Source organism: Polypterus senegalus, chromosome 18, assembly GCF_016835505.1.
Source record: "Polypterus senegalus isolate Bchr_013 chromosome 18, ASM1683550v1, whole genome shotgun sequence".
In the NCBI taxonomy this organism is placed as follows: domain Eukaryota; kingdom Metazoa; phylum Chordata; class Cladistia; order Polypteriformes; family Polypteridae; genus Polypterus; species Polypterus senegalus.
This window is the reverse complement of record NC_053171.1, coordinates 79,178,232-79,191,274: the sequence shown is the minus strand read 5'-3', so window position 1 is coordinate 79,191,274 and position 13,043 is coordinate 79,178,232. Positions and strand designations below refer to the sequence as shown.

Sequence of the window (13,043 nt, the reverse complement as noted above, 5' to 3'; positions counted from 1 at the left end):
TAGCACTCCACGTCTCACACCCACTGCACCTTTGTAGCTGTGAGCCCCACCTCACCGTTTCTTCTCTCTACTGTGGTTCTTGTGGCTTTACCTTCCAACACTCATGGTAAGCCTTAAAAATCTGTAAATAGTTACGCTCACATTGAACATACAGGTAAACACCGTCACCATAGCGTAACTTAACACAAGAAAAAGCCAACGGAGGATGTGCAAGGCATTTGTTTCTCAAACTAAAAACTCTGATGTTCTTATTGATGTTCTTATCCTCTGTGTTCATCTTGGCCTTTCTGCTTCTTTTTCTATCCTGGGTAGATCTAGTTCACAGTTTGCTTTCTTCTCTCAAGACAACAGTAGACACCTTTGTATGAAATCTTCAGTTTCTTGTAAATCTGCTGCATGGAACAACCTTCATTCTGCAAAAAAGGAATAGACTGACAGATTTTTCTTGACAGGGCTTATTTTGGCCTCTGTTGAACCCAGAAATGACCTTTAGGAATGCCAGTACCTTGCAACTCTGGGAAAGACATTTTCTTGCTTTATTGAACAGAATAACACGTTTTCAGTGGTGCTAATTCAGTTAGGAAGGTTTTGTCTAATAACCAGTTAGGTTGAACACATGACAAATTAAGGATAAGCTAAGGGAGTTTTACCACTAGGATACTGAAGAAATGGCTGCTGACAAAGGGGCTTTGCTGTCATCTGTGAGAAATGAAAATAAAAATCTGTTATTTCAAGCAGTAATATTAGTAATGTCTTGGCTGTCTTCATAAATCAGTTTAATGGTATCTTGATAAAAAGTGTCAATTTCTGAATGATTCCAAACTTTGAAATACTATTAAATGTTAACTGCTCAAAAAAATTAAGGGAACAGTGAAATCACACATCGCATCTCGATGAATAAAATATTCAAGTGGAAAATCTTTACCAAGTAATACTAAGAAAGTCGTTGAGAACAAAAAGATGTAACAACGGTTAATGGGAACAAAAATCACCAACACACTGAGGGCTGGATTCAACGTCACACCAAAAATCAAAAGTCAAAAATTGAAATCTCAGGCTGATCCAACTTGTGTGAATTTCATCATGGCAACTCATAAGGTGTATGCCTCCCACGTGTATGTATGCACTCCCAACTACGTCTCTAATGAGACAGTGGATGGTGTCCTGGGGAATCTCCTCCCAGACCTGGGTCAAGGCATCAGTGAGCTCCTGGACAGTCTGTGGCACTACTTGGCACCTAATGGTTCTTAATTGGATTCAGGTCTGAGGAATGTGCAGGCCAGTCAATGGCATCAGTGCCTTCATCATCCAGGAACTGCCTACTCACTCTGGCCACATGAGGCCGGGCATTGTCCTGCACCAGCGTAAGGTTTGATAATAGCTCTGAGCTTTTCATTCCGGTACCTAACATCAGTCATGGTACAGTTGCCTAGCACATGGAGGTCTGTTATGCCTCCCCAGACCATTACTGACTGGATGATGTTGCTGGCTGCATAATAACTGACCCACCACAAAACCGGTCATGCTGGATGATGTCGCAGGCTGCATAATGTTCACCAGGGCATCTCCAGATTCTTTCACATTTGTCACATGTGCTCAGTGTGAACCAGCTCTTGTCTGTGAAGAGAACGGGGTGCCAATGGGAGAGCTGTCAATTGTGGTATTCTCTGTCACCAGTAGCCAGCTGGAGTTCATTTTGTAGGGCTCTGGCAGTGCTCCCCCATTCCTCTTTGCACAAAGGAGCAGATACTGGACCTGCTGCTGGTTTGATGCCCATCTACAGCCCTGTTCAGCTCTCCCTGTATAAAAGCCCATTTCCTGGTATCTCCTTCATGTTCTTGAGACTGTGATGGGAGAAACAGCAAACGTTCTTACAATGTGTGATGGAGAGCTAGCGGTTCAATCCGGCCAGGACGTCCCTGAAAGAGAAGAATGGAGGAAGGCAGCCTTTTCAGGGCACTGCCTGGGGACGTCAACAGTTCCCCAGATTCCCTCAGGGCATCCTGGGACATGGACTCTGTTTCCTCATCCCTGTTGGGTGCCATGGGTTCCACCAGGGGGAGCTCACAAAGAACCTGGGGACTCCTACTGTTACTACAACCCGGAAGTACTTCAGAGTTATGAGGACGGAAGCCCGCAGTACTTCCGGCTTCTTGAAGGCTAAAGAAAAATAAAGAGTCTTTATCTGACCTGGAATTGCTATTAAATCACATGGATAGAAGGACAGAAGCACTTCCGGGTCAAGGACTATTTAAAGGACTGTTCGAGTTCCAGCAAAGAGAGCCAGAGTTGGGAGGTTAGGTGACGAAGCTGCTGGGAGTGGAGGATTATTGTGATTATTATGATTATTATTAGAGAATTGTGGAGTGTGGTGTGCTTTGTGCACTGTATTTGAAGAAAATATTAAAAAATTCTTAGTGTTTTTACATGTGTGTCTTGGACGTCTGTCTGTTGGGTTTTACGGAGCAACAGTGCCCCCTAGCATCCACAGATGCCATGTTTTGATGTGCCATCCTGGAGAAGCTGGACTACCTGTGCAACCTGAATCGGCTGCAGGTACCGCCTCATGCTACCAGTAGTGACAAGGACACTAACAAAATGCAAAACTAGAGAAGAAACAGAAAGGAAGGCTAAGGAGAGAGCAATTATCTGCGACCACTGCCTGCAGGACCATTCCCTTTCTCGGGGGCGTCTTGCTGTTGCTTTTCCAGTGCACTTGTTGTCACTTTCATTTGCACCAAAGCAGGTGAAGTTGAGTCACAATCGCTTGTGCTTCTTAACTAACTGGACAGATTGATATCCCTGAAGCTTCACTGAGTTGGTGTTTGACTGTGACGAGTAAGTGTTCCCTTAATTTATATTAATTTCTATATATATAGGGATGATCATGACTATCTAGAATATTCTGTATAATGTGTCACTCAAAAAACTTCATCACCGTTGGACTTGTAATTAAGTCTGCAATGTGCATAATATTTTACACAAAATATACAAAACTAATTGATTTAATGGCAGGGTAGAATTAATCTCCAAAAACATGCTGCCTCTGCAAGGTGTGTGCAAGAAGGCATGGGAAGACAGCTGATGTGCAGGTGTGATAGGATGGTGAGCTGAAGGAAACAATGACACTTGTAGTCTTGCATGGAGGAGTGGTTGGAACCTCCAAGTCAAGAAAGGGTGTCAGCAAGAATATGTCATATTGATTCTGTGCTAAAAGCACCAGTATTTTAAGATGAGGGCAGGTCTAAGGTATGGCTTTTCTTCACCTAACATAACTTACAGCTCACAAATTCATTCAAAGCAGTTGGATGTCACTTGTGCCTTTATGTCCTTTCACAGTTTGCTTTACAGCTGACACCATGACAGCAGAAGAAATGTTAAACATTAAAGAGGAGGACATTATCAAGCTGATTCTGGACTTTCTCAACTTAAGAAGGCTTCATAACAGTATGCTTGCCCTGGAGAAAGAGACTGGCGTCATCAATGGCTTGTATTCTGATGATGTACTTTTCTTGAGGTAGGTGACTTATTTTCAGGACTTAGTATTGTAATTTATCAGCTCAGTAGTATAGTTTATTTACTACTTCAATTTTGATTTGCATTTTTAAGGAACACTTTGAGATTAGTAGCTGGAAAACGAAATAAATGAATCCTAAATTGCCTGCTATTGATGAGCAATCTTATTTACAAAAAATATGATTTGTATTTCTGTACCTCTTGAACTTCTGTTAAAAAAATCTGAAGTGTCACATACTGTATTTTTAAATTTAAACATGTATTACTGTTGTGCTTTGCATGATTTGCATGATTTTTATTTTGTCTGGGAACATGTTTTCCTTGTATTATTTCATTGGCAACTTTGGCTATTAATCAGTATCAATAAATTGGTCTCCGGCAGCATGATGGCTGCACAGTTTCAATGGCCGGAGATCAGTTCTCTCTGGCCCTGTGTACTTCCCATAACCCAAAAATATGCCAGTATGGATTAGAGTGTGTTGTGTGAGTGTGTGAGTGTGAACTGACACTCTTCTCAGAGCTGTTCATTGCCCAGCAGCCAATGCTGCTTACATAAACAGTCTCTGGATTGGAATAGTGTATGGACAGAGTGTCACTAAATGGAATTTTCTTTAAATGATGTCTCAACCTTTTGCCTTATAGACATTAATTTACTGTATGTGGAGAGATGCATTCCTTGCTTGTCAAAAGTTATCATGAAAAATATGTTTCCTAACAAAATAAGAAATATAAAATGTGGACTTGTTGTACTGTAGGTGAGGAATTTCATTCCAAACTGTAATATACTGCATTTTATCTTGTTTTTGAATTTGTACCCTAATTTTGTTGATGAAGTCTTATGATGGGGTGGCGTGATTGTTGTACTGTAGGTGAGGAATTTCATTCCAAACTGTAATATACTGCATTTTATCTTGTTTTTGAATTTGTACCCTAATTTTGTTGATGAAGTCTTATGATGGGGTGGCGTGACGTTAAAAAAAAAAAAAAAAGACAGACTGGCTGATTACCTGACAGTAAAACTAAATAAAAAAGACAAAGATGTTTTTTAAAAATTGCTAAAACCACAGTATTTGTAGACCTATACAAGACGTCCATTGAAGGTGAAGGTTAGGTGTAGCACTTCAGTGTGACTGCTCTGTTTATAGCTTGAAATATTTCATACAAGCGCTGTACCTGCAGAATGACCTGGTCAGGACTCTTGTCACCTTTTCTTCTCTTGGTGTCTCACTACTCCTTGTGATCCTCCATTAACAGCTCAAAACCATCCAGTACACACTGCTGCTGGTGGCTCCTTTTTATGCTATGTTTATACCAATTTAACTATTCCAAAAAAAGGAAACAGGTATACATCTTGCACATCATATACCCAAATCCAACTAAAGGGCCATGTTAATGCCGATTTCTTGGAGCTTGATCATATTCTTTGTGAATCAAAGCCTCCCGGTGGCAGTAAAATTTAAATCTTTTTCAGTTGAGGTTTCCGTCTATTAACAATCTATAATAATAGCATTCTCAAATTTGCTTAATTCAAGTTCATAGTTGTGAGGCCTAGAGAATAATGAACTGAGAGAATCTGTCGGCTAGATAGAAATGAGTGGTCGCCACAGACCCTGTTTCCTTCATACTCCTAGCAGTGCATTTGTTGGTATCCGTTACTGTCCTATAACTGTAAGTTAGCATGGTATTTATGGCATTTCTGTGAAGTCAAGTGATATGAAGACCTCAGTTCAAGTCTCATTCACCTTTTTCCACAATCAGTGAGAAATATACTGGGAAATAAACTAAAGAAATTGAGTTAGCACTTTTAATTTATCTTTTCACGAGTACAGACTTGAACAGATCAGTTTCCCTACTTGGACCTTGCCAATAATTACAGGCTTATTTTCTCAAGAGGAGTTTAAACATTTTTGGTTAATAACTCTGGTAAGAACAGGACAATTGCTGTTCATAAAACCCATCCATCCATTTTCTAACCCGCTGAATCCGATCACAGGGGTCTGCTGGAGCCAATCCCAGCCAGCACAGGGCACAAGGCAGGAACCAAACCCTGGGCAGGGTGCCAACCCACCGCAGGACACACACAAACACACCAGGGCCAATTTATAATCGCCAGTCCACCTAACCTGCATGTCTTTGGATTGTGAGAGGAAACCCACGCAGACACGGGGAGAACATGCAAACTCCACGCAGGAAGGACCCAAGAAGCGAACCCAGGTCTCCTAACTGTGAGGCAGCAGCATTACCACTGTGCCACCGTGCCGCCCTGTTCATAAAACATCATGATTATTTCTTCCATCCATCCATTTTCCAACCCGCTGAATCCGAATACAGGGTCACGGGGGTCTGCTGGAGCCAATCCCAGCCAACACAGGGCACAAGGCAGGAACCAATCCTGGGCAGGGTGCCAACCCACCACAGGATACACACAAACACACCCACACACCAAGCACACACTAGGGCCAATTTAGAATCGCCAATCCACCTAACCTGCATGTCTTCGGATTGTGGGAGGAAACCGGAGCGCCCGGAGGAAACCCACACAGACACGGGGTGATTATTTCTTGGGATAACATTTTTCTGGAATGGCATGTTAATGCAATGAAACTACTCATAATGAAAGCTCAAACATTCTGTTCTGTAAATGTTTGTATTTCCCCTCCCTTTAGCAACAGTTGAACGATCTTTGTGTCCAACTGGGGGCGCTTGCTACTGGGAATGTGTTCTTTCTAGAAGTGAAGCTCATAAGTTGAGCCTGTATATATACCTCTTCAGTAAAAGATGTCTGAGTTCCCCTTGATCAGCAATAGCAAATTTCGCATTCTGGATGTCAGTTAAATCATCCCCAATAGCGACCTCTGTCTTGGGGTCCACTGCAGCCGTGACCAGGAATTTGTGACGGTCATGCACTCCTTTAAAAGATTAATATGCAAAATCTGTACAGGTTTCCACCACCCGCGAATTCTGACTTTATAATTCAGTGGAGACGTACGCTCTTCTATCACTGTGGGCCCTTGCCATTAGGTGGATTGGACAGGATCAACACCAGCACATGATCCCCCTTCTTAAACTCAGAGTTTACTCATCTTGTCATAATTACGTTTTTGTGCCTCCTGCTCGTGCTGCTGATGTTCCACCGCAATAGAAGACAATCTGGCAATCTGCTCTTGCAGCACAACAACTCGGCCGACAAACCTCCCCCAAGGGGTTATCTCGTGAGTCCCCGTCCATTCTTCCAGAAAAATGTCCAACATCCTGCGTGGTTGCCTGCCAAATAAAAGTCAAAAGGGCTCATCCCAATGGACACTTGCAAGGCTTCCAGGACAGCAAACTGGAGGAAAGGTACAACTGTATCCAAGGAAGTTGGATTGTCATGGGCTACCTGCCGAATCATCTCTTTCAGGGTTTTATTAAATCGTTCAGTCAGGCCATTCACCTGCAGATGATAAACCATGAAGTGTAACTGCTTAATTCCGAAACTTTGGCATAGCTGCTTCATGATGCGAAACAGAAAGGGTGTGCCCTGATTAGTGAGAATCTTGCGAGAGATATCAATATGTGTGAACATATCCGAAAGTGCTTTTGCAGTAGTTCAGGTGTCCGCCCGTGGCAGCACTGCTACTTCTGGGTATCTTGTGGCATAATCAATTAACATAAGCATATGCTGAACGCCACTTTTACACCTGGGAAGCGGGCCAACAATATCTAATCCCACCCTCTCAAAGGGCACATCTAAAATAGGCATTGGTACAAGGGGTGCTCTGGCGGGTCTGTGAGTAGAAACTATTTCACAGTCAGGACAGGCCTTAAAAAATTGCTCTACATCCCAGCCCATATTCACCCAATAAAAGTTTTTCGAAATGCATTCCCTTGTCTTTTCCGCACCGAGGTGACTCCCCAAAATGTGACTGTGATCAGTGGTTATGCTCACTTGATAATACCAACTGCTTGATACATCCATCACCCATGCAATCAGAAATCACCCAATACAGAAAACCATCCTTAAACAAAAAATGTGGTGTTTTAAAATGTGGGTCCTCTCTCTCCTGATAGTAAGAGTCATTTGTGATGTGGGCTTGTCTTAATGCAAATTCCTCTTTCCACCATGGGGGTAGGCACTGTGCAGATGGCCAAGACCCGTGGGAAGAGGGCATTCCTTTTTCCTATTACGAGTGGCTAGGGTGAGATGTCTGATATGATAGTCTGAACCTTAAAGTTCTTCCCTTTATAAACTGCTCAAAAAAATTAAAGGAACACTTTGAAAACACATCAGATCTCAATGGGAAAAAGAAATCCTCCTGGATATCTATACTGATATAGACTGGGTAATGTGTTAGGAACGAAAGGATGCCACATCGCTTGATGGAAATGAAAATGATCAACCTACAGAGCCCTGAATTCAAAGACGCCCCAAAAATCAGAGTGAAAAAATTATGTGGCAGGCTAGTCCATTTTGCCAATATTTAATTGCAGCAACTCAAAATTGTACGCAGCACTTTGTATGGCCCCTGTGTTCTTGTATACATGCCTGACAACATCGGTGCATGCTTCTAATGAGATGACAGATGGTGTTGTGGGGGATCTCCTCCCAGATCTGGACCAGGGCATCACTGAGCTCCTGGACAGTCTGAGGTGCAACCTGGTGGCATTGGATGGACCAAAACATAATGTCCCAGAGGTGTTCTATTGGATTTAGGTCAGGAAAGTGTGGTGGCCAGTCAATGGTATCAATTCCTTCATCCTCCAGGAACTGCCTGCATACTCTCACCACATGAGGCTAGGAATTGTCGTGCACCAGGAGCCACTGTACCAGCATAGGGTCTGACAATGAGTCCAAGGATTTCATCCTGATACCTAATGGCAGCCAAGGTGCCTTTGTCAAGCCTGTAGTGGTCTGTGTGACCCTCCATGGATATGCCTCCCCAGACAATCATTAACCCACCACCAAACTGCTCATGCTGAATGATGTTACAGGCAGCATAATGTTCTCCATGGCTTCTCCAGACCCTTTCACTTCTGTCACGTGCTCAGGGTGAACCTGCTCTCATCTGTAAAAGCACAGGGCACCAGTGGTGCATCTGCCAATTCTGGTATTCTATGGCGAATGCCAATCGAGCTGCATGCTGCTGGGCAGTGAGCTCAGGGCCCATTAGAGGACATGGGGCCCTTGGGTCACCCTCATGAAGTCTTTCTGGTTGTTTGGTCAAAGACATTCACACCAGTGGCCTGCTGGAGGTCATTTTGTAAGGCTCTGGCAGTGCTCATCCTGTTCCTCCTTGCCCAATGGAGCAGATACTGGTCCTGCTGATGGGTTATGGACCTTCTATGGCCCTCTCCAGCTCTCCTAGAGTAACTGCTTGTCTCCTAGAATCTCCTCCATGCCCTTGAGACTGTGCAGGGAGACACAGCAAACCTTCTGGCAATGACACGTATTGATGTGCCATCCTGGAGAAGTTGGACTACCTGTGCAACCTCTGTAGGGTCCAGGTATCACCTCATGCTACCAGTAGTGACACTGACTGTAGCCAAATGCAAAACTAGTGAAGAAACAGTCAGAAAAGATGAGGAGGGAAAAATGTCAGTGGCCTCCACCTGTTAAACCATTCCTGTTTTGGGGGTCATCTCATTGTTGCCCCTCTAGTGCATCTGTCGTTAATTTCATTAACACCACAGCAGCTGAAACTGATTAACAACCCCCTCTGCTGCTTAACTGACCAGATTAATATCCCATAAGTTTCATTGACTTTATGCTATACTCTGATTAAAAAGTGTTCCTTTAATTCTTTTGAGCAGTATATTTCGGAGAGAGTAATATTGTCTTGTATGTTTTAACGTCCCCATGGACGGAAGCAGATGTTTACTTTTTCTGTGGTCTTACAATGGATCTACCGGAGCAAGTGCCAAGAATTCCTGTCCAGCTAGCATAATAGAGACCCTAAAATTGTCCTCTTTTAACATGTTGGGGGAAACTTGCAAGCCACATACCTGGGCCAGACCGATAGCCATAGTTTGTGCAGGTGGGAGGCGACACTTCCGGGCCAGATGTCCCAGTTGATTATAGCAAAAGCAATTGTGTTTAGTCCGCACTATGGTGTTCATACTCTGATGTCTTTTATCCATGGTGCAGCCTACCCTGAAGGTCTGTGCTGGCAGGATCGAAATTGGGATCAAGCCTGTGTAACCATGGACACACTAGGAGCTGTTTTGGAAAAGAGGATGGTGGTAAAATTAGATGCCATCATGAAAAATCCCCTCCTTCTTCTCCAGGAGGTGCTCTTTTGGAGCACTTTTAGCTGCAGTCTCATTCCACCACTGTTTGCTAAAAGGCACCTTTGGGGGTCTTTTGTGCCCACTGCTTTCAGCAAATGCAGTGCTTTCATCATGTGTTTTGATTGATTGATTAAGCGATCGATCAATCGATTGATTGATTCATTCATTCATTCATTCATGGAGTGATTGGCTATATTATCTCTTCATTCATTCATTCATGGAGTGATTGGCTGTATTATCTGTGCTCTGAGTCTGTATCCTTGTTTTTTATGTTTCTGCTGAATTATGAGACTTGATTATTTAGTGGCTTCTCTGTTCCAGCACTGCAGCATATGTTATCCCAGGAAGACTACTTGTATCACACCCTCTGGTCTTAACTTGAAAAATGAGGATCAATACCCCAGTTGAACAGTCCAGACACAGAACCCAAGATACCCTTACAATATTCTTGCCTTCATCATTTTAAGTCAATGCTCATCCACCTCTCCAGAGGCTTACCACTGCCTTGATTTCATTTGCTACGTTCAACTCAGGTACAGAAATGGGCCTTGTTTCGTCAGTTCTTCAATGATTGTACAGAAGAATAATGTCCAGCTATAGGCAGTGTACACGGTATTTCCAACTTGCACAGACTTCAAGTACTGACATCCTACACAAGTTTTGGATCCTTTTCTTACAGGAAACTATAATTTTGTATTATTGTGAAGTTTATGAGACTTGCTGGGAATGTTTGTTAGGTTCACTTACTCTTGTCCTTGAAGACACAGAGGTATACACACACATACACATAACGATTCTATCCAGACAAAGTCTTGAGTGATGCCAATTGCCAGTCACTCTGTAATATTCTGCATAAGATTCATGATATAGGAATTCACTATCGTCATCTCTAACAAACATGCGGGTGTCATTGTGACACACAGAAAAGCACAACTCTTTTGGTTATATAGTATGTTACTTACTAACCAAACTAAGTTCTTGCTTTTATCACAGTTGTTCTAACTATTGTGAAGTGAACCCAATAGGCTTGATAATAATAATAATAATTATTATTATATTACATTATTTATTTAAATAGTTAATTAATATTAATAATATTACTAGCCTAGGAATAAGAGCAGAATTAAGCTCACACTTGGTACCCATTTAGTATTTCAAGCACTCTAGATAAAAGACGAAGTATAAAAAATATAAAAGCAATGTGGCATTTATTAATGTACAACAATAGCAAATAGAAGAAAATATAATAGAAAATAAAATATATAGCAAAGTGTGGATATAAACAGTCCTAGGAAAGTTTACTGAAAATCAGAAATATCAAGGATCAAGTATGTCCTGGTCAACATTTGGTTTAACGATCTGCGTTGTTCACAGTTACATTTTTTGACATCCAAATCAGCTGGTCTCATGTCTCTTGATTTGATGTTGCCCTTTTCTTCCTCTTCTTTTCTCCTCATCTTCTTTGGTCCATCAGATGAGCCATATTCAAGTTAAAATGCACACGTGAGGTTTCGGGACATGTGACTTTGCACACATTTGATTGGCCATCCTGTCCTAATGAATGACTCTGATCAAACTGTTTGATCTTTTAAGTACCTCTGCACTCCTTCCTTTTCTAAGTTGTAAACTAATTGGACAGTTACTAGCCCAATGGCCAGGTTCTGTGGAATGTATTTTATTTCCTTATTTTTGTCCTGTTCAGTCTAGGTACTAGAATATGTATTTGTGAATTAAGTTTGTTACGACAATTAAGTTTCTAAGGCAAATCTTTCTTATTCCTGCAGACAGCTATTTCTTGATGGCGAATGGGATGAGGTTCTCCGGTTTATCCAGCCCCTGGAGTGTATTGATAAGTTTGACTCAAACCGGTAATGTTCTTTAATTACAAGATTCAAAGCCTTATTTTCTATATGTATTTATATAATATATAAAATACACTCATCGGCCACTTTATTAGGTACACCTTGCTATTACCAGGTTGGACCCTCTTTTGCTTTCAGAACAGCCGTAATTCTTCACGGCATGGATTCAACAAGGTGCTGGAAACATTGCTCAGGGATTTTGGTCCATACTGACATAACAGCATCACACACTTGCTGTAGATTTGTCAGCTGCACGTCCATGCTGCGTATCTCCTGTTCCACCATATCCCAATGGTGCTCTATTGGATTGAGGTCTGGTGACTGTGGAGGCCATTTTAGTAGAGAGAACACATTGTCATGTTCAAGAAACCTGATTGAGATGATCTGAGCTTTGTGACATGGTGTGTTATTCTGCTGGAGATGGGTGTACTGCGGTCATAAAGGGATAAACATGATGAGCAACAATACTCAGGTAGGCTGTGGCATTTAAATGATGCTCAATTGGTACTAAGGGGCAAAGTGTGCCAAGAAATGTATAGACCATTACACCACCAACATGAACCCTTGATGCAAGGCAGGATGGATCCATGCTTTTATGTTGTTGTTCTGACCTACCATCCAAATGTTGCAGCAGATAGAGTTTCATCTGACCAGGCAACAATTTTCCAATCTTCTGTTGTCTAATTTTGGTGAGCCCGTGTGAATGTACCTCAGTTGCCTGTTCTTAGCTGACAGAAGTGGCACCTGGTGTTGTCTTCTGCTGCTGTAGCCCATGTACTTCAAAGTCCAACGTGTTGCACATTCAGAGATGCACTTCTGTGTACCTCGGTTGTAATGAGTGGTTATTTGAGTTACTGTTGCCTTTCTATCAGCTCAAAACAGTCTGGCCATCCTCCTCTGACCTCTGGCATCATCAAGGCATCTATCGCTCAGCCAACTGCCAATCACTGCATATTTTTCCCTTTTGGACCATTCCCTGTAAACCCTAGAGAGATGGTTGTGTGTGAAAATCCCAGTAGATCAGCAGTTTCTGAAATACTCAACCCCAGCCTGTCTGGCACTAACAACCCTGCCACATTCAAAGTCTCTTAAATTATCTTTATTTTCCATTCTGATGCCCGGTTTGAACTTCAGTAGGTTGTCCTGATAATGTCTACATGCCTAAATGCATTGAGTTGCTGTCATGTGATTGGTTAATTATCCATCCATCCATCCATCCTCTTCTGCTTATCCGAGGTCGGGTCGCGGGGGCAGCAGCTTAAGCAGAGAGGCCCAGACTTCCCTCTCCCGGCCACTTCTTCCAGCTCTTCGGGAGAATCCCAAAGGCGTTCCCAGGCCAGCCGGAGACATAGTCCCTCCAGCGTGTCCTGGGTCTTCCCGGGGCCTCCTCCCGGTTGG

General features: G+C 42.6%; 1 protein-coding gene across 1 annotated transcript in view; it reads left to right on the top strand.

Moving 5' to 3' along the window:
• LOC120518418 (WD repeat-containing protein 47-like) overlaps positions 1-13,043 on the top strand; it is an 88,088-nt gene that overhangs the window by 26,344 nt on the left and 48,701 nt on the right. The window contains exons 2-3 of the mRNA XM_039741201.1: positions 3,340-3,517; positions 11,568-11,651. Coding sequence (XP_039597135.1) covers positions 3,360-3,517; positions 11,568-11,651 — 242 coding nt within the window. The 5' untranslated portion in view covers positions 3,340-3,359. The remainder of the gene's footprint in view (positions 1-3,339; positions 3,518-11,567; positions 11,652-13,043) is intronic.